Below are 27,703 nucleotides of genomic sequence, written 5' to 3' on the forward strand. Positions count from 1 at the left end.
GACCCACTGATCGGCTTGTGCTGTAGCAGCTGAGTCGCACTGTAGTAGTAAAGCTACAGGAGAATGGGAAGGGGTGTTAGCGGTAGACCTATCAGTAGAGGATTGGGAACATATTTATACCCACATTCATAAAGGTTCGACAAATGTTTCCATACATGAAAATGGATTCTAAATTTACTTGAGGTGGTACAGGACTCCAGATAAACTACATAATTACTATCCTAACGTATCACCACGCTGCTGGAGATGTAACACAGCTGTCAGCCCACTCCTCCACATATGGTGGGAATGCCCGCTAATACAACCCTTCTGGAAAGAAGTACATCACCTTATTACCAAAATAACAACTTACGCACCGGATTACACACCGGCGCAATTTTCCCTCTACCACACAGTCCTACCCCAATCAAACTACAGAAGTTCCTTGACTCTTCACCTCAGCAATGCAGCGAAGATGTGCATACCCCTTCACTGGAAGAAAAGCACCCCCCCTAGTATCTCTGAATGGCTCCAACGAATAGGCAAGATTGCCGAAATTGAATATTTAGTTCATCAGGCCAGGGAGACACATACCAAATTCTGCAAAACCTGAACATGCTGAAAGCATTTTGCAGAATCAGCTGAATTCCACAGACTGTCCAACAATCAATAGCGCTTGACCTGAGGATATGAAAGACCTCAATATGAGGAAGCCACGAAAGTCTAAAAATGGATGATGACTGCTACACATTCCATAAATGCACCTTGCAAATGAAGATACTCTCAATATCTCTAGAGGCATTCTTGCTTACATTAGTCCTAGATCTCCTCGCCTACCTCCCCTCCCCCTTCCCACATCCCCTCTTCACCTTAAAGGGGTCTAGACTCCTCACTTCCGGCCCTTAGTCATATTTTAGGGAACGAAAAATAAAGAAGAAACAACTATTGGTTCTAAATACTTATTTTTGACAGTTTTTTAGTCAAACAAGTTGTAGACGAGATAACTTACATCACATAGAATTTATTGGTTACCCTAGTGTTTTAAATGTATTGTTAATTATGAAAAGCAAACATTTCTTGTTTCAGGACTAATACAATTTTAAGAGGCGGGAGGAGTTAAATGACTGGGAGCTGATTGCACATGCCCCCACCCATCCACAGTTAGTTCCCACGTGGAGTAGATGGGTGAACTGGAGGCACGGCCAGCGTACTCAACAGACCCGACACAAGGCTTCTTATTCCCATTACTTTGTCCTTTTCATTGCCCGGCTCTACTAGTTCTCTAAAGTCCGCAAGGCTTAAATTCTATTATAGACCTTTGTTACCATCATCACATTTATTGGTTATGAAATAAACTCGATATGTATGTTTAAATGTTTGTAAAACTCTCTACTTTGTAAAACCTCAATAAAAATATTGAAAGAAAAAAAAAAAAGCTACAGGAGGTGGTCAGCAAATGGTTAATGTAGTAATGTAATTGGCAAAAAATCATTACATGTGTTTTTAAGTATACACAAGTATATATAACGGAATTTGACTAGGTATAAGCCTCTTATTATCCCCTAAACAAGGGAACTCCTGGGGAAATCTAGGAGTAAAACTAAGATTTTAATTTGTACAAAAATTCTGGTCAGAGAATTCAGTGACATCATAAATGTTGTTCAAAAATAGTTAAAATACATTTGCTTTTAACATTCGATTTTGGAGTGACTGGACTTTCCCGAACAAAAAACATTCACTGTTAAAAGTCTGTTTTTTTGAGAAAAAAAAATTCCAGTCTGCTCCTTTGAATCTTTTCATCACCATAGTAGAACGCTAACATTGCTTTTGCCATGCTAATTATTGGAAAATTAACATTCTTACAATGCTAATTTTCGAATTACATTCTACTAGTGTATGTCTCAATCAGGTGTACTGCATGAACATGTGTTGAGAAGGAACTGATTGGCAAGAGGAGGGAGCACAGAGATGACTTCATCCATTTGCTGCTGCTCCTTTATTGTCCAATCACAGGCTGGGAGCCGGGAGGTGACCATGCTGTGTTGTTTAACTGCAGTAGAGAAAAGTGAGGTCATTACCTTGGCTGTGCTGTCTGGGAAGGACTAGATAGCCAAAAATACAAATTATTTATTGGGCCGAACAGCTCATACATACAGTACATGGTTCAGATGTTTGTATATAGCTCAGCTTTAAACAAAGGGTGGGCGCAGACCCAACAGACTATCACGGCCATTCGTTTTACTCCACTAACATTAGACAATATAGATACATCTATAAACCAACATAGCATAACAATGAAGAATAAAGCTATGGTTATATTTTGGTGACTGATTCAAATTTTACCCATTGACTTGTTTTCGGAAGTGCAAGCTCTACATCTGTCCTTCTCACACTTGTTTGCTACTTGGAGAGGGGCGAGTCGCTGACCTAGAACAAGTATGTGTATATTAGTTGTCCTTACACTTCACCAGCGGGGGCCGATCCATAAGGGGTGCAGGGGCGCCACCGCCCTAATCTTTATGTTCCAGCCCCTAATCTTTATGCGGGGTGTCAGACGCATAGATTTCTGCAAGTTTTTTTTTTAAAACACATGATTAGAGCCTGAGGCTCTAATTGGCTTCAAAAAGGTTGGGCTCGGGGCGCAGAGCACTGCACCCCCAGCCCACCCATATGTGACATTAGCAAATCAACATTTGCGATTGTCTTGCTGCTTCTCCTCCTGGCCAATCAGGAGAGGAAGCAGGTCTTAAGACCGGATTGGCCAGGAGGAGAGGCTGGGGAAGCCGCCTGTGACCTAGATGGTAAGTGTGGACCTGGCGGCAGGTTGGAACCATCCCAAAAATGGAGCAACAGCCGCCACTGCACTTCACTGACCCCATGTCTGTACTAGGACATTGCCATTCGTTTTATAATTCGTTATAACCGGCAGCCTTTCAGCTTCACAGCCGGTTCCCTATTGCGCATGTGTGAAGCGCGCTGAGCTTTCTGAATGGCTCAGCGGCAGGGGAAGCAGGAGGGGGGCCTAACTCCTGAGGGATCTTTTTGCGGCGAGGTCTCCCAGAAGTGGGGACGGGTACCTGTCAAAAACAGGTACCCGTTCCCCCCTCCCATCCGAAAGGTGCCAGATGTGGCACTGGAGGGGGGGTGGAAGCAAAAAAGCAGAGCTTCCCCTTATGAGTGGAACTTAGCTTTAAGTATTTGTGGGCCAAAAATTTTTTTTATAAATGAGTAAATACAATTTAAATGAATAAATATGTTTTACTTGGAGCTTTTTTATAATTGGCATGATATGATTCAGAACAACATAGAAATAGATTCAGTACAACAAAGGAAAGACCATCCAAATAAACCATCAAAGTCATTATAAAAGTTAGGACAAAAATACATTCCAATTGCACCCTTCTCACCAGTGCCCATTTTAAATCAGGGTCCCTATCAGAGTCACTCTTACATTAGAGTCCCCCCTTACTTCAGGGTCTTCATCAGAGATTTATCAAGATTTAAAACTTGACACGGAATTAATGGTGATTGATAGATGGCGGTACCTCCAGCTAAGGCATTTCGTGGAGAAATTGCCTCACCCAATAAGAGCTGGGGAAGATCTAAGGCCACTGGAGCGGCTGTGCATGAAGGAAACATCAAGAAACAATATATCACAAATATATAAAATACTATCAGTTGGGGAGGACATGGAGGTCCCACCATATATCAAAAAATGGGAAAATGAATTGGGGACACAAAGAAATAAATACATTATCGAAAAGAAATTAACACATAATTCTGCTGTAGATACAAAGACGGCTGAGATGAATTATAAATGTTTGGCAAGGTGGTACGCGACCCCAGACAAAACAAGTAAATACCAACCGGGGAAATTCTCGGATTGCTGGAGAGGGTGTAAGGCAGTAGGAACAATGGCCCACTTGTGGTGGCATTGTCCTATAATTAAAAATTACTGGAAAGCGGTCTTACAATTAATAAAGGAAATCACCAATAAAGTAATACCGGAAGACCCCTGGACATGCTTGTTCCATGGGGTGGAAGATTCGGTTAAACAATACAAAGCATCTGTAATTCCCATCCTGATGTTGCGAAAAGTCTCATGCCCAAAAAATGGAAGGAAGCCGTCAGCCCCAAAGTTCGAGACTGGATTCTTGGCATAAATGAAACTTATAACCTGGAGAGTTTAAACTATAGTGGAGAAGAAGAAGACAGGGTAGACCGAAAGGACAAATGGGAAAGTTGGAAAGCGTTTAAAAAGACTTGGAGATACGTCGAGGTAATAAGTCAATAAGGATGGGGGCAATAGTCGATAGGGGTGAAAATAAAAGTTAACTTGACAGTTCCTTAAGTACGAGGTGGGGGGTGGGGGTGGTAATAAGAAAAATGTTATGTACAATTTAAGTTGTTAGTAAATACGTGTTTTGTATTATTGTTATATGACATTTTTATAAAAACAAAATCAAGAGTAAAAAAAAAAAACTGAATAAATATGTTTTACTTGGAGCTTTTTTGTAATCGGCATATGATATGATTCAGAACAACATAGAAATAGATTCAGTACAACAAAGGAAAGACCATCCAAATAAACCATCAAAGTCATTAAAAAAGGTAGGACAAAAATACATTCAAACTGCACCTTTCTCATCAGAGCCCATTTTAATTCAGGGTCCCTATCAGAGTCACTCTTACATTAGAGTCCCCCCTTACTTTAGGGTCTTCATCAGAGCCTCCCTTACATCAGGATCCCTCCTTACATTCGAGTCCCCATCAGAGTCTTCTTTACACCAAGGTCCCCAGCAGAGTCCCTCTATACATGAGGGTCCCCATCAGATTACCCCTTGCATCTGAGGTCCCCTTTTACAGTAGAATGCTCCTTATGTCAGAGTCCACATCAGAGTCCCCCTTTTACATCAGGGTCTCCATCAGAGCAGAGACTGTTCACATCAGTTGTGGGCTGACTAAAATCTTGTAGTGGGCTGCATGTGGGCCGTAGGTTGCAGACCCCCATTATATAGTATAGAAAGAGATCATTATGACAGCGGGGGAACTTTCACCTTCAAAAACAAGTCAGCAGCCTTAAAATTTGGGATTCAAATCTTCAAAGAAGAAATCATTTGTATTTCTGACAACATGGAGGATAGCAAGGATAACTTGCCACAAATTTGTGGCACTGTTGAATTGTAAGTCTGTTAACTTGCTGCACGTTTTCACTGGTAAGTTGTACACTTGCAGAGCTCTTGAGCCACAAGTTCTAGTTTACACTTTTCCAATTTGTAGCAAATTTGTGTGGCAAGTCTCTAGCAAGAGCAAAGTTGCATTGGCGAGTCTACAGAAAGAGTTCTGCAAGGCTACAATATGAAAATTCAGCCACAGTGACCCCTGTGGTGGGAGGACTATTGCACAACATAACTTATCCAGAATTTGCAAAAGACTTGCAGAATGTTTTCAAATAAAGTTGATCTGGAGTCATGCAATGTGGACTTGCTGCATTTGTGCAACAAACTTGTGAAGTCTGGTGAGTCTAGCAATCACTTAGCAAGTCATTTTCAAACTTGCAGCTCAATTGCTTGCTATTTGAGAATAGAAATGCCTATTTAGTAAATGTAATTCCTCATGTTTATCACATCTACAGATTCCAAAGTTTCAAATTTCATGAAATGTATTCACTAATCCTTTTTTTTTTTCAGGACTTTTTAAACATATTCCTGAACAGTGAATCACAAGAAGGTCCTGACCATTTGCAACTGTTGCAGAGCATTGATTTGCTTAGTGGGTGGCCCATTGATAAACTTCCTTACAACAATCCCAGAATCTGTGTCCACACCTTCTACAGGTAACTGTCACATTTACTCTCTTAGATACTCTGAGCACCAAATTCCTTAAAGTGTTACTAAACCAAGTAATATGAAAACAGTTAATCTGCCCCCCCCCCACCCCCCCGTGCCCACAGCTTATAAATCTTCTTTTTACATTAAAAACCTGCCACTATATACCTTTTTGGCTGATCTGTATACCACAGTCACATGATAAATTGCAGAGTCTGCCCAAGTGCTGAGTGGTCAGGTAGGAGGAGATTTCCACTATAGCCGGTGTCCTCATGCTGTTATGGGAGGTGGATCTTCCATGAACCAAGAGGTGACATCCCACCCTCTGTGTTCTTTTTAAGTTACTGGGCGTGGAGGAGGAGGAAGGGACTGGGCTGTCATTTAGGATCTGTATACACGCCCACATGTGTGATGTCAAACCATGTGACCTGACTAGCTCAGCTCAGGACAGGAAATGTTCTCTCCAGCAATAGAGACCAAACGGAGCATGTGCAGAAGTACCACTATCACTGTGTCTTATCTGGACTTGCCAAGAGAGACCCTGCAGGAGGGGGAGGATGTGTGCATACAGGATCAAAGAGCCTTTTTACACAATGCAGAGGATTTATCCCTTAAAGCAAAGTTTCACGCTTTAAGGGAGGTGACCCCCTGACATGTCACATTTGGCATGTCATTTTTTGGTGGGGGGCGATACCCTCTTTTCTGGGGGGGCCCAGCTCCAACTTCCTCCCAACGCACTGCGGCACCGGAAGGGAGATCACCTCTCCCCCCTTCCTCTCGGCAATCATCTGGGACACAACACAGGTCCCAGATGATTGCCCGGCCAGTCACGGCGCACGGTGCGGCTCGCATATGCGCAGTGGGATGCTGGCGCCGCAAAGAGGAGGGGGAGACGAGTGGGGCTTCGTTCCCCCGCATCACTGGACCGTGGGACAGGTGAGTGTCCGATTATTAAAAGTCAGCAGCTGCAGTATTTGTAGCTGCTGACTTTTATTTTTTATTTATTTATTTTTTTTTAGCAGAACTACGCTTTAAGTCCCACAGTGAATATAACAAGCATGCTATTCTGCATATACAGACTGATTTTACTGTTGTGGGTTTAGTAACACTTTAAATGGATACTTTATGGAATGGGGCCCACGTTGTGATGGGTTCTCTTGTAAGAAGCCCATACCTGTTGATACCCACTTCCCTCATGCTTGCCTGTGACACGTGTGCCTGCAACAGAGTCTTTAAATAATATTTATATCCCAAACTTTTTTTCATTTTGGATAAAGTATGGAAGGGCTAAAACCCTAGTTTTCAATCTGTGTCCCATTGGTAAGATTTTTCTACATTTCCTGTAGACACAACACAAAGTTTCCCTATTCTCCATAAAGGTGGACACAGACAGCAATAAAAACCAGTAAGAAGCAGTGAGAGTGCCACACCAATGGTCAAAGAGGGAGTTGAATAAGACGTGACCACTCATTAAAATTAGAAGAAAAGAGGTTTAACCTTAAACTGCGTAGAGGGTTCGTTACTGTAATAGTGGCAACGATGTGGAATTCCCTTCCACAGGCAGTGATTTCAGGGGGGGCATTGATAGTTTCAAAAAAACTATTGGATAAGCACCTGAACGACCACAACATACAGGGATATACAATGTAATACTGACATATAATTACTCACATAGGTTGGACTTGATGGACTTTTCTTTTTTCAACCTCACCTACTATGTAACTATGTATGTAACCTCTGTCACAGTCACTGCTTATACATTAAAAAATTGACATGTGTTGTATATTATATAGTTTCCGGTCTTTGTGCACGTCTTAGGAGTTATTTTGAACTCCTGATGCAGCAAGCAGCCATCCTGATTGCGGGTATATGAAGCCGGCTGGGACTCTCTTCCAGGTTTAGGTGCAGCTAGCTACCCAGCAATGCATGTGCATTGCTTACAAAGCATGGCTTTGGGAATAACATAATGCTAGCAGCGGGGGATGCCCATTGACTTCTGGGATTAATGACACTGCTATCCCAGGAGCCAGTGGGAAAAAGGAAATGATGGACCTCACGCGGCAAGGATGGACTGAAGTGCGGTGTTTTCCTTCAACAAAAGGTAGAAGATGAAAAAAAAAAGAAATATCCTAAACTTATTTGGGATGCGATCAGCAATAATTACAGCCATTGGTGTAAGTTAGGGTTGAACTCCACTTCAATATTTTTATTAACAATTTTTCTGCCACTGTCCAAAAAACAGTATACTGTACCATGGCAGCCAAATCCTTCTAGGATCAGGACAAGTCACCGTAAATAGAAATATGTGCTATTATCGTTCTGCCCTCGTTCTTTGAGACATTTGACTATGGCAGCTCAAAGATCCCATGTATGGAGCTACCAGGAGTGAATTTCAGTCCTGGCTCTAATGCACTTCTTACTGCTTCCATATTTCCTCTGTCAGTGTATAAAGTGAAAATAAAGCTAAGTAATGACTCCAATAAACGTTGATAACTCGTTAGCAGCCAGAACTGCAAGTGATGAATTAAAGTCTATACACATTATGTTGTAGGGCATATATTGGCAATAGACTTTCCTTATAGCAGTAGTTATGGCTTTATATTTCCCTGTTTCACTAGAAGGAAGGCAGCAGAGATAAAATGTTTGTGTCTGTAGAACTTTGAATAAACTTTAGCTTCTATTTTGTCTTTGCAGGACATAAACCCTGCTGAAATCTATCATAACAGATATAAACTTTGCTCGACTCTATTTTTATCTTTTTTTAATAGGCCAGGAATGGTTATTACGAAAGACTCCAAGGCCTCTTCGAAAATCTATGTAATCAAAAGCGTAAGTGAACCAAATATATTTATCACTAGCCATGGTGCATCCGCAATACAACTCTATCGCTTGTTTTTGATTTATTGTTCAATATGTAATTATCGGTAGCGCGTTTACAAGAAACACGATGGAAAGTGAAGTGAAAATTGCTGATTTGCAGGAAATACGTTTCAGAGCTTTACAGAGCATTGTCTTAAATCAGTATTATCACATATGGAAGGCAGCCAAGGGCATGTCCCAGAAGTTTTGTGCTAGCTTTGAAAGCTGCTGTGCTTGGGGGACGGTGGATCGATGACCAGTCTTGCTAGGATCCAACTCATTTGCAACTATAACAATTAGTGCTCATGGCAACAACTGTCTTAAAGGATAAAATGCAGTTCATCTTTGAAAAAGTGGCCTTTGTCCGTAGTCCAAAAAATCTGCTAATGTACAGAAGATCAACTTTTTTTAATTCTTTCTAAAAAAGGCCAAATATTTTGATAATCTGAGATTTGCTAATAAAATGTATATGGCTATTTTCTCAGATTATGTTTGTTACACTCACACCCGAAGGAGCTGCTAGATTTTTATAGTCTTTCCTGCCTTCCTAATGGTGACCCATCCTGCAGCTGAACTCTAAAAAATTACTTCCCTATGGCAACAAGCTTTAATCTCTTCAATCCTTTTTGGATTTTTTTTGGCTTTTTATTTCATTGGTACAGGATAACCGAAAACAGCAGCTGAGTAGAAGGAATTTCCTCTGTGCAGTAGACATCTTTCCAACATTCTTTAGGCCCAGGCAGGAAGCGGTCTTCTAGATTCTTAGACTTCTGTCATAGGCCAACAGAGCTTCCTTTAGGCCCAACTGGCTGCTATCTTCTAGTTTCCAAGGCCTCTGCCTCAGGCAAGATAAGATCACTTTAGGCCCAGACTAGTTGTTATCTTCTAGTTTCTAAGCCCTCTGCCTAGGGCCAGCATAGATCCTTTTGGGCCCAAATTGGCAGCTATATTCTAGTTTGTAAGGCCTCTGCCTCATGCAAGCATAGATTCCCTTGGGCCCAGATTTGAATCTTCTAGTTACTAAGGCCTCTGCCTCAGGTCAACATAGATCCCTTTGAGCCAAGACTGGCAGCTATTTTCTAGCTTTTAAGGCTTCTGCCTCAGGCCAGTATAGATTCCTTTAGACCCAGACTGGTTATTATCTTCTAGTTTCTATGGCCTCTGCCTCAGACCAGCTTCTATGCCTTTGGACCCAGATGGGCAGCAATCTTCTAGGTTTTTTTTAGCATTTTCCAGCTTTGGATTCCTTAGCCTAAGGCTCAGGCCCTTAATGGAGCAAGACCCTTCTTCTTTAGACCAAGATTTAGGGGCCTAAGAGAACAAAGCCTTTCTTACTCTGACTTCCTCCCCCAGGCAAAATTCTGGAAGGCAAAGACTAAACCCCTACACAGACATCCCTACACGGCAACAGCCTGGGAGGCAAGAACCCTTCTAGAAGGTCACTTCAAAAAGGCGACCTTTTCATCAGCCTCTATCACTGGAATAAACCCACTCAGAGATTGACTAAGGCAAGATAAATATTCAGAATCCAATACACTGTAACTTCTAACTACTGGAGAACAATCAACAGCAGCCGGTAGAAGCAACAGGATAAACATATTGCATTGGACTCAAGGCACCATATCCCTTGCTCATACAGAAAAACAAAAAATATTTGTACATGGGACTTTATTGAAAAACATACTTTAAAACATTAAAGTTTATATGAATTGTTTAAATGTCATCAGTTGCTGTAAATACCCATAACTATATAACTTTTTAATTATTCTAGTACCTATGAGCACTACCTCATTTAAAACCTGGGCAAAATGAACATATGCATGCTTTCAGAAGTGCAGATTATACAGTGATCATTCTTAAAATATCTTGTATTGTAGACAGGTCAACATGTGGAGTAGAGATTGCTAACTTCAGCACTTTTTGCACTCTACTTCATCAGGAAGACAGAGGTAACTAAGATGTCACATAAACATACTGTACCTATTATTGTTTACCACAACTGATAAAATTCTAATAAGTCATATGAACTTTTTCATGTTCTAACGTGTTTTTACAATCAGTACCATGATTTTAAATATATAAAATTACAGTGGAAGTAAAGTCAACACCTAACTAACTCTAAATCTACTCTCAGCCACATTCTAAGCCTAATCTATCTAGCCCTGTAAAGCAAAAATCACTATACATACATATTTTGAAGCCATTCCAGTCCGGTCTCCAGTGGCTGCTGTGTGCAGGAGATAGCCAACAACTGCTGTGATATGCCTTGGGAAGTGACGTCACCCATAGAGTTGCTATGGGTCTTCGGTTGTTGGCTGCCTCTCCTGCACACTCCCACATACTGAAGCTGCCGCTGACAGCTGATGCTGGAACTGGACCAGAGCGGCTGCAGAATAGGTACTGTAAGTATAGCGATTTTTGCTTTACAGGACTAGATAGATTAGGCTTAGAATGTGTCTGAGAGTAGGTTTAGAGTTAGTTAGATTTTGACTTTAAGTTATTTTCCAATTCTTAGGCACTGATAAAGTCCCATATATACATGTTTGTTGATTTTATAGACAACAGAAGAAATCAATGTGCTGACCTTAGGAGAAACCCAGTGGATACAGAAAACATAAACAAAGCTCAGGCTGACTAGCTACAGACACTAGATTTAGCCAGGTCCAATCCAGTTTAAAGTGTTACTAATCAAAATAAACTGCAGCGCTATTTAATATTGCATGTGTAACCAAGCACAAATTTGCAAATATGCAATCAATAAACATATGACTGAGCAAATACTGCATATATAAACATAATGTGAAAAAATACAAATCGTGAACATATGACTGTAAATAAATTATGCATATAAATGTCATAAATGACCAATCATAAAGTGCACTATGCAAGACAATAAATGAATCCACATGTGAAACATCAAACATAAAATTGTGAGTGTAAACATTTCTTTTAGCCCTTGATGGTATAGAACAGAAATCAATCCAAAAGGGTGAGTAGAAATTAATCTCTGAGGGCTGAAAATAGTTCAGGGTAAATTGGAGATGTATTCGGCATCTAGGTGGACCACCAGCCAATATAATTCACCATACACTGTGCATCCACCACCAAGCAGAGAGAATGAACACGCTTACCGGACCAAGTGGATCCCGTGCCAACGGCAAAGAGTCAAACAAGCATGAGAACTGGGAATGTAGTCACTCGCAGGGGACAGTGTAGAGGATCGACTTCCACACCATCTCATCAACAGATAAAGTCTTTAACTCCAGCATTCATAAAAGAAAGAAGCCACTGCATAGTGTAAAACCATAAACTGAGGGTTTATTATAAAAGGTAGAACACTTACATCAATGATGATAAGTTCAGGCACAGAGAAAATGTGATCACAATTAAATCCAGGAAGTGCAATAACATGGAGCTAGCTCACTATGAGCCGACGCATTTCATCCCCTAGGACATCATCTGGGGTATTTTTAAAGTGTTACTAAACCCACAACAGAAAAATTTGTCTGTATATGCAGAATATCATGCTTGTTATAGCTTGCTTGTTATACTCACTGTGGAACTTAAGGGGTTAATCCTCTGCATTGTGTAAAAAGGCTCTTTGATCCTGTATGCACACATCCGCCCCCTCCTGCTGGGTTTCTCTTGACAAGGCCAGATAATCACAGTCAGAGTGGTCCCCCTGCACATGCCCAGTTTGGTCTCTATTGCTGGAGAGAACATTTCCTGTCTCGAGCTGAGCTTTTCAGGTCACATGGTATTGACATCACACATGTGGGCCTTTATACAGATCCTAAATCACAGCCCAGTCCCTTCCTCCTCCTCCATGCCCAGTAACTAAAAAAAGAACACAATGGGTGGGATGTTACATTTTAATTCATGGAAGATCTGCCTCCCATAACAGCATATGGACACAGACTATAGTGGAACTCTCCTCCTACCTGAACTCTCAGCACTGGACAGACACTGCAGTTTATCATGTGACCGTGGTATACAGATCAGCCAAAAAGGTATATAGTGGCAGTATTTTAATGTAGAAAGAAGCTTTATAAGCTGTGGCCACCGGGAGGAAATAACTATTTTCATATTACTGGGTTCATTAACACTTTAACTTTTGCACCCAAATGGAATAACATCTACTTTATATATGTTATATTTTCCCATTCACATTAATTATGACCAGACTTGAACACTGTCAATTCCTGTGCTTTCCTATTTCAAACTGACCACACCAGGGTATGGTATCAAATCCATCTTAGCATGGTCAGTCTTCTTCTTTACATTGTATTTGAGAGCACAGCCTGCCTGTACTCCAGTGGCCAAACTTATGCTGACACAACCTCTGCAGAGCTAATCACTGAGGAAATCAGTGTACTGCTGTTTCTCTGCCTCCTGCTGACACTCTCCACCCTGCAGTTTCCTCCCCCCGCTCTCTAAACTCCTTATGCAGTTGAAAACAAAGGCCATGTGATCACTTGAAAAAAGGAAAAAAAGAAAAGATATTTATAAATATTAGACATGTGCAGAATGGAAACATTTGTTTAGTTTCATTTCGGATAGATTTTTTTATGTTACTTGTGACAGATCTAACCAGGACAGGGACTTTTGGACAGGACTAGGAGCAAGCCTCTTACCCACTGACTATGAGCTCTTGCTTTTAAGGGAACACTACTCTTTGTGAGGTGTATGCCTGGGGGATCCTTGGAGTAATGTTACTTTGGATTCAAGTCCATGTGTCCCATAGTTTCCAACATTGTAAAAAAATGTATAGGGACACTTTTTTGACTGTAGGCAGATTCTTATTATAATTATGGGGTGGGGCATTCGTTTTAAGGCATGGTGTAGAGGAAAAATTAAAATGCGGTGTGCTTAGTGCGCCACGGCAAAAATGGGAGTGGTTTAAACATAATAGTGGGCGTGGCTTAAACAGGCGTGGCTCAACTGGGGTGTAGTCCGAGTGTGAGATGAACAAGGGATGGAGGGGGAAAGAACGAAATAGGGAGGGAAGGAGAGAGAAAGAAGGAGGGATGGAGGGACAGCAGGCCCAGATCTTACACCACAATAGAAATATGTGTATTCCAGAAAGTTTAACAATCAGCAGATAAAGACACTCCAAACACCTGGTGTTTGCGCTTAAATCATCCTGGCACCATGGTTGTTATGGTGTCGGGATGATTGAAGCGCATTCTTTATATTATTACATTGTAATATAAAATGAAATAGTTCAACTCACCTTAATGCAAAATCCGTGGGAGCACCGAGTGTGTCACGTGTCACATTGCCTGCCACCAGATGCCATCAGGTGTCCCCAGCAGAGTCTCTCCTTACATCAGGTGCCCCCAGCAGAGTCCGTCCTTACATCAGGTGCCCCCAGCAGAGTCCGTCCTTACATCAGGCCTCCCCAGCAGAGTCCCTCCTTACATCAGGCCTCCCCAGCAGAGTCCCTCCTTACATCATGCCTCCCCAGCAGAGTCCCTCCTTACATCAGGCATCCCCAGCAAAGTCCCTCCTTACATCAGGCATCCCCTGCAGAGTCCCTTCTTACATCAGGTGCCCCCCGGAATCCCTCCTAACATCAGGTGTCCCCAGTGGAGTCCCTCCTTACTTCAGGCATCCCCAGCAGAGTCCCTCCTTACATCAGGCATCCCCAGCAGAGTCTCTCCTTACATCAGGCATCCCCAGCAGAGTCCCTCCTTACACCAGGTGCCCCAGCAGAGTCCCTCCTTACATCAGGTGTCCCAGCAGAGTCAATCCTTACATCAGGTGTCCCCATGTCCCCAGCGGAGTCCCTCCTTACATCAGACATCCCCAGCAGGGTCCCCCCTTACATCAGGTGTCCCCCCTTACATCAGGTGTCCCCAGAAGAGTCCCTCCTTAGATCAGGTGTCCCCAGAAGAGTCCCTCCTTAGATCAGGTGTCCCCAGTGGAGTGCCTCCTTACATCAGGTGCCCCCAGCAGAATCTCTCCTTAGATCAGTTGTCCCCAGTGGAGTGCCTCCTTAGATCAGATGTCCCCAGTGGAGTACAGTACCCTTAGCTCTGCCAGGTTTCCCCCAGAAAACCTGTTTCCCCTGACACTCGGCTGGCTCTCGGCTGAGATCGGGACTCCACCCCTCCAGCCTACTGCAGTTCAGCTCCTTCTAATCTCCCCCCGCCAGCCCTCTCAATTGCAGCTCCTCCCACTCTCCCTTGCAATGTTATTCAGCCGTCTACCACCCCTGCCCCCGTGCGTGCCCCCGGTTTTCATGGGGGAAAACTGTCTCAGTACAACACCATGAAAACAGAGGGCTGGCACAGGGGCGGGGGCAGTAGATGGCCGAATAACATTGCGAGGAAGAGTGGGAGGAGCTGCAGTTTAGAGGTCTTGAGGGGCGCAGTACGGATCTGATCTGAGAGCCAGGGGAAACAAGAAAGAGATCTTGTGGCGGCGGCCATATTTTTGGAGCCAGAAGCAACTCTGGTGCCAAAAACAGTCCTGATTTCCCGGGACAAAAGCAAAATCCCTTTTCTTCCCTTTCCAGATCACATCATACACCCTGACGGGACTCCCTCTTACTGCCCACAGACTATGACTCAGGTGTTTGGGGAGTTCTACGACAAACTTTATAATTGTCTCACACCCAACCAACATCCCCCATTTAAAATGACAGCTTTTGAAGAGTTTATGTCAGGCATGCGACTTCCCAAGTTAACAGACTCAGACGTACAAATATTAAACGCCCTTATCACAGAAGAGGAACTGACTGACACTGTCCAGTCCTTGCGGAATCATAAAGCCCCTGGTCCAGACGGTCTCCCATATTCCTACTATAAGTCTTTCCTCCTATCCTGTCAACACACTTGATATCCCTATATAACTTTCTCCTCCGGGGAAAACTTCCCCACCAACAATTTGTCCACTCATATATCACAGTCATACCGAAACCTGATAAGGAGCCTGCGCTCCTGGACAACTATAGGCCAATAGCACTCCTGAATTCAGATTACAACCTATTCACAAAAATTTTAGCCAACCGCCTTTCGCAATTTTTGGCGAAACGAATTGACAGAGACCAGGTGGGTTTAGTCCCCACCAGACATGCAGGAGATAACACCCGACAAACCATTGTTCTTATTGATATGTTAAACAGAGTCCGCTGTTCCGCTCTGATATTAAGCCTTGATGCCCAAATGCCAAATGCCAAAAGGCATTTGATAGACTAAGTTGGTCCTATATGTTTGCTCACTAGATTTGGCATTCAAGGTCCCTTTCTTCAAGCCCTAAAATCCCTTTATTCCAACCCCACATCGCAAGTCCAACTGGCTTCCTTCACTTCCCGTTCATTCCCAATGTCCAATGGAACTAGACAAGGCTGCCCCCTATCCCCCCTTCTCTTCATCTTTTGTCTAGAGCCTTTGGCGGAGGCTATCAGATCCCATCCTGAGGGGTTCTCATGCGTCAAAGGGAGTGCAAACTATCCCTATTTGCTGATGATGTACTCCTTACCCTAACTAATAGACATCTGCACACTGAAATATTTCGTTTCAGAATTTCGTTTTCGTCCGAAAAATAAATTTATTTAGTTACTCCCGAAATTCGTTTTTATTTATTTTGTTTTTCGTTAAAAATTGCATTCGTCTGAAAATCCAAATTAAGGTCGAATCTGTCATTGAAGGCTTATGGTGTCTGTCAAATGTTCAAAGAAGATTCGACGGAGCAGCTAAACTGTACGACGCCGTATAGTTTACCTGCTCAGTCGAATCTTCTTAGAACTTTCAACAGACACCATAAGCCAAAGTACGTGTGTACTTAGTTCTAGCTATTTTACTGCTCCTCCTCTTTGGTTACAATCAGCCAAGAACATTCATCATCATCATTATTTTTATTTATCTTTTCTCCCCTACGTCGAATCTTTTCTCCCCTACGTCGAATCTTTTCTCCCCTACGTCGAATCTTTTCTCCCCTACGTCAAATCTTTTCTCTCTATGTTGAATCTTTTCTCTCTATGTAGAATAATCTTGGACTAATAGAGTTAAGGTTAGGCACATTCGACCACAGGTTCGATGGACACAGATTGTTATTGTCATCATCATGTCTAATCTCCTATCTATATCAAACTGTTGTAGCAACGAAAACGAAAATAAAGCATTTGTTTATGTCGGATCTTTCGTTTTTCGGATTCTGCACTTTCTTTATCGTTTGTTAAAACGCTAACGAAAATACCTGAAATTCGGACGAAAATGCATTCGGACGAAAACGAATGCTCATGTCTCCTAACTAACCCTCACATCTCCCTACATCCCTCCAGGCCTTACTATCCCAGTTTGGCTCCCTTTCTGGATACAAGGTTATTACATCAAAAACTGAAGCCCTGCCTCTTCACATACCTCCTGATGACCTCCTAATGCTTAAAAATTCATACCCATATCGTTGGTGCACAACATCTCTCAAATATCTAGGGGTTCAACTCACGCCTGCATACTCCTCCCTTTATTCGACCAACTATCTTCCCCTGTTTAGGAATATAAATACCATGCTGACTCATTGGAACCTTCTCCCGATATCCTGGATAGGTAGAATTTACGTGCTAAAAATGTCCATTATGCCAAAATTGCTATATTTCTTTCGAAACGCTCCCGGTTTCCATCCCATTGGCACAGTTAAAAGTACTTAAAAGGTGGTTTCTTAACTTTATATAGAGAGGAGGAGCTCATAGAGTGGCCAGCTCGGTTGTCTTCTCCCCTAGAAGTCAGGGAGGTATGGGGGCCCCAGACGTTTATAAATACTACTTAGCCTCCCAGTAGTGGCCTGGTCCAGTCTGAGACCCCCAAGTCGTTGGGCGGAGATTGAGATGGGATCCCTTTTTCCGACCCATCCATGCTCCCTAGTCTGGTCCCCTGAGTTAACCTCGGACCTCAGGCTACAGATTCTCTGTCTGTGTCCCATGCTATTCTCACTCAAGATATGGCGTTCCTGCCTCCCCAAATTCTCTTTCTCTTCCATGTGCCCCCCCCCTCTCTAATATACCTTTTAACCCCTTAATCCCTGATAGCCTCTCACATCTCCGAATGTTCCCCTGGGCTAGGGAGGGTATGTTTCAACTCCGACACTTTGTTAATCCAGTCACCCGCAAACTTCGACCTTTCAAAGACCTTCAATCTAATAGCCAAATCCCAAACCATTTTCTATACTCATACCTCCAAATTACTCACTTTCTTTCTAAACTCTCCCCCAGACTCACCCTCGCCAAGCCAACGTCCTTTGAACTTTTATGCTCTCAGGGCCCATACCAAGCATGACTCATTTCTAGTAATTACCAAATTCTCCAGGAAAATGCCCCACTCTCAAAGGTCCCCCACTCCTACATGAACAAATGGGCGCAACACACCCAACAACAAATTTCTGATATACAGTGGGCTAAAATCTGGTCCTCAACCTCTAAAATTTCTCGATGTGTGGCACAGAAGGAGACAGCATATAAAGTCTTATACTTTCGGTATGTGATAGCCTCTCACATCCCCGAATGTTCCCCTGGGCTAGGGAGGGTATGTTTCAACTCTGACACTTTGTTAATCCAGTCACCCGCAAACTTCGACCTTTCAAAGACCTTCAATCTAATAGCCAAATCCCAAACCATTTTCTATACTCATACCTCCAAATTACTCACTTTCTTTCTAAACTCTCCCCCACACTCACCCTCGCCAAGCCAACGTCCTTTGAACTTTTATGCTCTCAGGGCCCATACCAAGCACAACTCATTTCTAGTATTTACCAAATTCTCCAGGAAAATGCCCCACTCTCAAAGGTCCCACACTCCTACATGAACAAATGGGCGCAATACACCAAAACAACAAATTTCTGATATACAGTGGGCTAAAATCTGGTCCTCAACCTCTAAGATTTCTCGATGTGTGGCACAGAAGGAGACAGCATATAAAGTCTTATACTTTTGGTATAGGAGGTTATACACCGTTATGATCTCTCTCTTTCTCCTCTTTGTTGGAGATTTGAGAAAGTTCGGGGGAATCAATACTACATCTTCTGGCAATGTGACTTGATTGTTCCTTTTTGGTTCATTGTGCTAACAGTGCTCCAGCAGATATTTGATGTCCATTTTCCTATGGACCTAGTACACTTCCTTTTAGGTCTCCCATTCTCAGGCCTGGGGAGGGCCCCGAACAAACTCCCCTCCTTTATCTTGCTGGCACCAAAAAGAGTCATACCTGCCTGCTGGTTGTCTACACATCCCCCAACCCAAGAACAGCTATAGCAAGGTATTAAGGACATACGCAGAATGGAGCACCTGACGGCCAAGGTGGAGGATACGACAGATAGGTTTGACAAGATTTAGGCTCCTTGGGATAGTTCGACCTTTAGCTCACCTTTTTAGTTTTTTGAGGCCCTTAGTAGGCCAGGTGTCGACTAGCCCCAAGCTTCCCATACGGACTAATCTCATATGATATCTTGCTCCCAACCCAGTATGTCCTTGCTCTAAATATCTGCTATGTATACCCACATGATTTATTTGATACTGCCTTGTTTTATGTTTTTTGATTTTTTTTTTTTTTCTTTTTGATTATTACTTGTCCTAATTTTTGATTCTTTTGTTTTGATTTATTTCTACCTCCACTTGTACAATTTTCATGATATAGCATATTCACACTGTTAGATATGTGCCTGTTTTCTCTGAAAAATCTTTCAATAAAAACACAATTTAAAAAAAAAAAAAAGAAAAGCAAAATCCCGGGATTTTAATCTGGACGGCCTCCGATTGGGACGAGGGTCCCAAAATCAGACTTGTCCTGGGAAAATCGGGACTGTTGGCAAGTATGGTGTCTCCTAGACACACATACTCTGGGGCTCTAGGCTGGGTTCCCTGTTTAGAGCCTAGCTGCCCCATTACCAATAATCACTGCTTCAAACTGTGAGACTCATAGCAGATGTTAAAGATATTGTAAACCCTCTTTTTTAATTTTTTAAAATAACAAACATATCATACTTACCTCCACTGTGCAGCTCATTTTGCACAGAGTGGTCCCAAACCTCCTCTTCTGGGGTCCCCCAGCGACTCTCGCAGCTCCTTCCCACATCAGATAACTCCCTAGGAGAAGTGCTCCCGGGGGGGGGTTACCTTGCGGGCGCGCTCCCGAGTCAAGCATTTGCGTCCATAGACACGAATGCTGCCCCTCCCCCCGGCGCCCACGTCATTGGATTTGATTGACAGCAGTGGGAGCCAATGGCTGTGCTGCTATCAATCTATCCAATCAAGAGCCGGGACCCCGTGGAGAGAGGGAGAGCAGTTTGTCACATTACTAATTTTATTTCGCTGAATTGTTTCAGAATTCATTTGGTTTTGTTTAGTTTAGTTTTGTTTATTCTTTTTCTAATGAATTTCAAATTTTCGAAACAATTCCAATCCGATCAATCGAAAAATAATCAACAGATCTGAATTCTGTGTGAAGAATAGCTGATTGTTAAGAAGTGGGCTGCCGCTTCTCTAACAGCTGATTACTCATCTGCCAGAATGCCGGTAATGAAAAACTCTGAAAAAACAAAACAATGTGGGGTCCCCCCTATCCATACCAGGCCCTTCGAGTCTAATATTGATTTTAAGGAAAGCCACACACCAAAATGAAAACAAAAATGGCGTGGGGCCCTCCCCAAAAACCATACCAGACCCTTGTGCAAGCATTTAGGCTGGGGGGGAGTGAGTGGCCCCCTCCTAATCCATACCAGGCAACATGCCCTCAACAGGTGGGGGGGTGCTTTGGGGAAGGGGGACTCCCCCCCAAAGCACCTTGTTGATGAGGTTGAATAAGTAGGGGTACTATGTACTCCCTACTCATTCACACAAGGGGCAGGATTTGGGGGCCCCCTTGTTAAAGGGGGCGTCCAGATTCCGATAAGTCACCCCCCCGCACTCCCACAACCATAGAGCCTCTTCCCTACAACCCTGGCCGGGTGGTTGTGGGGGTGCGGGGAGTGAATTATCAGAATCTGGAAGCCCCCCATTACCAAGGGGGCCCCCAAATCCTCTCCCTCTGTGTGAATGAGTAGGGAGTACATAGTACCCCTACTCATTCAACCAAAAAAAAGTCAAAGTTTATAAGAAAAACAGCAACAGTTGACGTAATCAGGTACCCCCCCCCATGTTTACCTGTCATTGGGAAAGTGTCATTATGGGACCCAAGGGTTTGGTATGGATTTTGGGAGGACCCCATGCAATTGTTTTTAAAAATTGGCGTGCGGTTCCCTTTGAATTAGAGTTCCACCCAAAAGTAGGAGAAGTGCTCTCCCGGGGGGGGGGGGGGGGTTACCTTGCGGACGCGCTCCTGAGTCCAGCATTTGTGTTCATAGGCACAGAATGCCGGACTCGGCCCCGCCCCCCAATGTTCACATCATTGGATTTGATTGACAGCAGCGGGAGCCAATGGCTGCGCTCCTATCAATCTATCCAATCAAGAGCCGAGACAAGGGGCAGAGGGGAAGAGCACGTCTCCAGCATGGGATTTATGGGGCTCAGGTGAGTAATTCAGTGACAGAAGTTTTTTCACCTTAACCACTTCCCGTCCACGCTATAGCCGAAAGACAGCTGTAGCGCGAACTTAATTTGCTGGGAGGGCGTCCATGGACATCCTCTCGTGCTCGAGTGGCGCACTCTCGAGTGGCGCCCTGCAGGGCACGCGGCGCACTATGTGATCAGCGAGTCTATGAGACTTGGCTGATCACAGATCGGCGTAAGGGGTCGATCCCTTTCCACGTGATCAGCTGTCAGCCAATGACAGCTGATCATGTGATGTAAACAGAGCCAGTAACTACCAGTGTGAGGAGAAAAAAAAGCCGATCACCGGCAGCTGTGAGAGGGACATCGGTCCAGATCATGGAGAGCCTCTGCAGAGGCTTCTGTGCCCACCAGCGTCACCTACCAGTGCCCACCAGTGCCACCTACCAGTGCCCACAGTACCACCCATCAGTGCCCACAGTGCCACCTATAAATCACCAATCAGTGCGTCATCACCAGTGCTGCCTATCAATACCACCTACCAGTGCCACCTATCGTTGCCCATCAGTGCTACCCATCAGTGCCACCCATCAATGCCTTATCAGTGCCTATGAGTGTCGCCTTATCTATGACTATGAGTGCCCATCAGTGCAGCCCATCAGTACCCATTAGTGCAGCCTCATCAGTGAATATCAATGAAGGAGAAAAATTACCCATTTGCAAAATTTTATAACAAACTATGAAACGTGGGTTTTTTTTGTTTTTTTTTCAAAAATTTCTGTCTTTTTTTGTTTGTTTAGCAAAAAATAAAAACCCAAGTGGTGATTAAATAACACCAAAAGAAAGCTCCATTTGTGTGAAAAAAATGATAAAAATGTCATTTGAGTACAGTATAGCATGACCGCGCAATTGTCATTCAAAGTGTGAGAGCGCTGAAAGCTGAAAATTGGTCTGGGCAGGAGGGGAGTTTAAGTGCCCAGTTAAGGTGAGAAAACCCATTAAAACCCATTAAAACCAAAACCCATTAAGGTGAAAAAACACAAGGGTTTACAACCCCTTTAAATAATTTCAACTAAATTCATTACTATTGTCATTTGGAGATTTGGATACATCCGAATCTCCGAATAACCTAACATTCGTCAGAATTTAGATTCGGTGTGCAACAAATGATATGTCAAATAAATAAATAAATATATATATATATATATATATATATATATATAATTAAAATATATGTCATGCCTTTAATTTCTGTTTTTATTTCTGTGTTAAACTGTTGTTTTACAAGGTAAGTGTTCACATATACCACAAGTAGATTTTTCAAATGAACATTCATACAAAAATTCCCCAATAGATTTGACTACTTAAAGAATGTTGATCAGAAGCCCTTAAAAAGGTTGTTTGCTTTCAACATTTGATTTTAAAGTGAATATAGTTTTTCAAACAAAAACCTCATAATTTTGCCCATTCAAGAAACATTTTTTCATTCTCATCCTTTGAATTTTCTCATAACTGCGGTCAAAAACAACCATCTAGTTTGACCCCACTTATTAGAAAATTGAACAAACAAAAACATTTGAGCAAAATTCTACTGATGTATGGCCAGTTTTCTTATAATAGGTAATTAAAAATCATATAGGCCTGCAAATTGAAATGGAAAGGTAATGGTTACTGGTGTTTTACAAAATGTCAAGTGCCCTTAATTGCATACATTACATCCAATTGTTACATGAAAGCTGATTTTTCCTTTAAAATGACATATATTTTCTTTTAAGGGATCAGTGCGCGTATTGAAAGCTGTGCCAATGCAGAAAACACCGCCTTTTCTAAGTGCCAGTAAGTATAAACAATTGGGCCAGCATTCCTAATGGAAACACTAGGATGACATTATAATTCTATCACAGCGTGAATCATCATCATACAGAGACGGTTAGATTGAAACCTCATTACATTTTAAATGATTTTCTTGCGGTTTATTAGCAGGATGCATCTTACTTTGAGTGCCGGGATGTGTTGTTCTCCTATATTCTAATTGATTTAAACAGACACATTAAGAAAATCAATAAATATTAGAGGACAGAAAAAGAAAGCTATTGTAAAGGTGAGCAGATTTTTGCCAGTTAGTTTTTCAAAATTGAAGAGCTACTCCAGGTGTACAATTTTAATTAAAGTGAACCGGTCAGCAATTTTGGTCAGACCCCAGGCAATCACTCAGTTGAAATTCATATATGGGAATTGTTTTTATTTTCAAGAGAACCTGTTATTTTGTCCTCCTAGTCCTGAGATTTACACAGCCCTGCCAAATAAAACAGTGAGCATGGTGACCTGACTTTTCTCTGCTGCAGTTAAGCAGCACAACTAGGTCTTCTCCCCACGCCTGGCCTGTGGCTACATCCTGAAGGAGCACCAGCAGACTGATGAGCTACTCCTCTGCTCTCTCCTCCTTCTCAGCGCATGCTCATGTAGCAGAGCCTGATCAGCATGCAGTGCTGCCCCTCCTGTTTCCCATCTGAGTGCTGCTGTACTTGGGTTTACAAGAAGCTGAATTCAAGCTGAATACAAGTCATATGCAGGTAATAGTACTTGCAATTAAAATTAATGGCTTTAGGATCATCAGAAAAGACAAGAGGGCACATTTTACCTCTGGAGAAAAAGAGATTTAACCTCCACATACTGAAAGGTTTCTTCACTGTAAGAGCTGTGAAAGTGTGGAATAGACTCCCTCAAGAAGAGGTTCGGCCAGCTCAGTAGATTGTTTTAAAATATAGCTGGATGCATCTTTAAATGCATAAAATATAACTGGATACTAACATTTATAAGTATTAACACCGGGGATAGTTGATCCAGGGAATATCCTTTTGGGCGAATCAGGAAGGAGTATTTTTTTTCCTGCACTGGAGCAAATTGGATAATATTTTTTAGTTTTCTTGCCTTCCTCTGGATCAGCTGTGGGTACTGGTTTGTGTACAGAGATGGGCTGAACACCCCCCCGGTTCATTTTGCACCAGAACTCCCAAACATAGCAAAAGTTCGGACCCGAACTCCGAACCCCATTGAAGTCTATACACTGTAAAAAACATTGTGCTGGGTCTACGCAAAAAATTGAGGCAACTATTTGCATCAGCTGTTTAAGTACTGTCAACTAAACTTATTTTTGTCTGACTCATTAGACTTTTCATGTTTTCAACTTTGTTGTTTTAAGTAAAGCAAACTCAATTTTTTTCAGTTTATAGACCATAGTATTTTAAGTTAGCAAGTCATACCTTAAAGTGATTGTAATGCCGCGTACACACGACCGTTTTTTCCGTCAGAATAAACTCTGACGGTTTTTCCGACGGAGTTCCGCTGAAACGGACTTGCCTACACACGATCACACCAAAGTCCGATCGTTTAGAACGCGATGACGTACGACGGGACTAGAAAAAGGAAGTTCAATAGCCAGTAGCCAATAGCTGCCCTTGCGTCGTTTTTGGTCCGTCCGAATAGCATACAGACGATCGGTTTTCCCGGAAATGATTGCGTCGGAAAGATTTAAAATGTGTTCTATTTCTAGGTCCGTCTGAATTTTTGAAAGGAGAAAGTCAGATGAAGCCCACACATGATCGGAATATCTGATGAAATGATTCCGTCGGACCTTTTCTGCCAGAAAGTCCGGTCGTGTGTACGCAGCATAAGGGTTTGTTTGTTTTTTTTTTGTTTTTTTTAAATAACAAACATATCATACTTACCTCCACTGTGCAGCTCGTTTTGCACAGAGTGACCCGAACATCCTCTTCTGGGGTCCCCCGGTGGCTCTCCCCACATCTGATAACCCCCTAGGACAAGCACTCTCCCGAGGGGGTTACCTTGCAGGCGCGCTCCCGAGTCCAGCATTCGGCGTTCATAGCCGCCGAATGCAGAACTCAGCCCCGCCCCCTGGCGACTGCGTCATTGGATTTGATTGACAGCAGCGGGAGCCAATGGCTGCGCTGCTATCAATTTATCCAATCAAGAGCTGAGAACCCTGGGCAGAGAGACAGTGCATCCCCACTGGGTCAAGTTCCAGGGCTCGGGGGGGGGGGGGCTTGGTCACTGCCAGGTGTTTTTAGGATGCATTAAGGTGAAAAAACACGAAGTTTTAGAACCCATTTAACTTGTGTGGAACTATAAGTTTAAGTAAAGCCAATTAAATTTTTCCAGTTTATAGACCACTGGAAAAAAAGTAAAGCCAACTCAATTTTTCCAGTTTATAGACCATAGATTCAAGTAAAGCCAACTCAATTTTTCCAGTTTCTAGAAAAGTTTAAGTTAGGAACACATACATTAACTTATTAATTTCAAATACTTATATAGCACCATCGATTTACAGAGTGCTTTACATACACATATTGTACATTCACATCAGTCCCTGCCCTCAAGGAGCTTTCAATCTAAGATCCCTAACTCACATTCATATATACAGATACTAGGGCCAATTTACACAGGAGCCAATTACCCTACCAGCTTGTCTTTGGAGTGTCAGAGGAAACCTATGCAGGCACAGGGAGAACATGCAAACTGCTGGCAGGCAGGTAGTGTCGTGGTCGGATTCGAACCAGCGACCCTTTTGCTGATAGGCAAACGTGCTAATCACTAAACCACTGTGCTGCCCTATTACTTAGTTACTTAGTTTTAAGTGATATTAACTTGTAACTTACTCAATTTTTTTAAGTTGGTAAAACTTATTTTCCAAATGTATTTCATATATGTTTGAAGGTTTTTAAATAAAAATAATACAATATTATGTTTTTTTAAAAAAGGAATAGTCTCATGAAACAGGCTTTCAAAACAAAAATTACATTTATCATTTATAAAGTGTTACAAATGTAATATTATTGAAGCAGCATCAAATGTAAGCATTTAAAAAATAAAATAAAATAATGCCTTTTTCTCAGCTAACAAATCTGAAACACACACATGTATATACAGTATATCTGTAAAAAACATAGAATACAGAATGTATTAACTTTTTCTTTTTTAAGCATTTTAGGAAAGAAATTTGCACTTCGCCCGCTTCAGCCCCAGAAAGATTTGCCCCCTTAATGACCAGGCCGTTTTTTGTGATACGGCACTGCGTCGCTTTAACTGACAATTGCGATGTTGCACCCAAACAAAATTGACGTCCTTTTTTTCCCAAAAATAGAGCTTTCTTTTGGTGGTATTTGATCACCTCTGCAGTTTTTATTTTTTGCGCTACAAACAAAAAAACACCAACAATTTTGAAAAAATATTTTTTTTAATTTTCTGCTAGAATACATATCCAAAAAAAATATATATATAAAAAAAGAATTTATTCAAATTTATTCATCAGTTTAGGCAGATATATATTCTTCTACATAGGTGTATATTGATTGGTTTGCGCAAAAATTATCTCATCTACAAACTATGGGATAGATTTAGGGACTTTTTTAACTTTTTTATTGTTTTTACTGGTAATGGTGGCAATCTGCGATTTTTAGTGGGACTGCGACATTGCAGCGGACAAATCTGACCCCATATGACACTTTTTGGGGACCAGTGTCATTACTTCATTGATCAGTGCTATAAAAATGCACTTATCAATGTATAAATGACACTGGCAGGGAAGGGGTTAACACTAGGGGGTGATCAAGGGGTTAAGTGTGTTCCCTGGGTGTGTTCTAACTGTTGGGGGGGATGGGCTACCAGGGACATGACAGAGATCACTGGGAACAGAAGATCTCTGACATGTCACCTGGCAGAACGGGGAATCGCCTTGTTTACACTGGCAGCTCCCCGTTCTGCCTCTGTACACCGCGATCGTGGGTCGCCAGCGGACATTGAGTCCGCCGGACCCGTGGGCATGCTCCAGTGGCACGCGGCGGGTGCGCGCACGCCCGCTATCTCCTGTGCAAAGACCGACATACACCTACGGCGGTTTGCGCAGGAGAGCCAAGAGCAAGCGGTTAAAGTGTGATCTTTTGAAGATGGATTCTCAACATCTAGCTCTAAAAAGATCTTCTGAAAAAGGTATATTTTAGGTTTTCAGGGTAGCTCAGGCTAAAAGCATAAATGAGTCCCATAATCATTCTTTCTGATACAAAACGAGAGTGCTATATGAAAAAAAAAACACTATACCAATATGCTTGTTTTTCCTGCCAATGCGGCATAAATATGGCATATTTGTTTTTGAAATGTAATAACATAGTGCAAAGTGGGAGGGGCTTTAGGTTACACAATTCTAACGTTAAATGTCCAATATCTCAAAAACCGAACAGAAAGTTTGTTTTTGTGGTACAAATCAGCAGAAATTGTATAATTGTTTTTAAAATGTAATAACATGTGGTGCAAAGTGGGAGAGGTTTCATCAACTATATCGAGCAATATCTCTGAAACCAAACCAGCACATACGTTCGTTTTTGTAGCACAAATCAGCACAGATGCAGTGCAAACGAATGCTACCTTTGTTTTTTAATTTTAATAACATTGCGTGAAAAGTGGGCGGATTGATGCTACATAATCTGAATTTGAATTCCAATATCTCAAAAACCGAAACATTCATTTTTGTGGCCCAAAATAG

At 42.3% G+C, this 27,703-nt stretch overlaps 1 protein-coding gene across 2 annotated transcripts in view; it reads left to right on the forward strand.

Annotated features, from left to right (window-relative positions):
• Positions 1 to 27,703, forward strand: part of LOC141126915 (cyclic nucleotide-binding domain-containing protein 2-like) — a 553,939-nt gene that overhangs the window by 303,443 nt on the left and 222,793 nt on the right. For both annotated transcript variants that reach the window (XM_073612976.1, XM_073612977.1), the window contains exons 9-11: positions 5,670 to 5,815; positions 8,576 to 8,636; positions 22,923 to 22,983. In XM_073612976.1, coding sequence (XP_073469077.1) covers positions 5,670 to 5,815; positions 8,576 to 8,636; positions 22,923 to 22,983 — 268 coding nt within the window. The remainder of the gene's footprint in view (positions 1 to 5,669; positions 5,816 to 8,575; positions 8,637 to 22,922; positions 22,984 to 27,703) is intronic.

The sequence above is a fragment of the Aquarana catesbeiana genome, linkage group LG02 (assembly GCF_042186555.1).
Source record: "Aquarana catesbeiana isolate 2022-GZ linkage group LG02, ASM4218655v1, whole genome shotgun sequence".
Taxonomy (NCBI): Eukaryota; Metazoa; Chordata; class Amphibia; order Anura; family Ranidae; genus Aquarana; species Aquarana catesbeiana.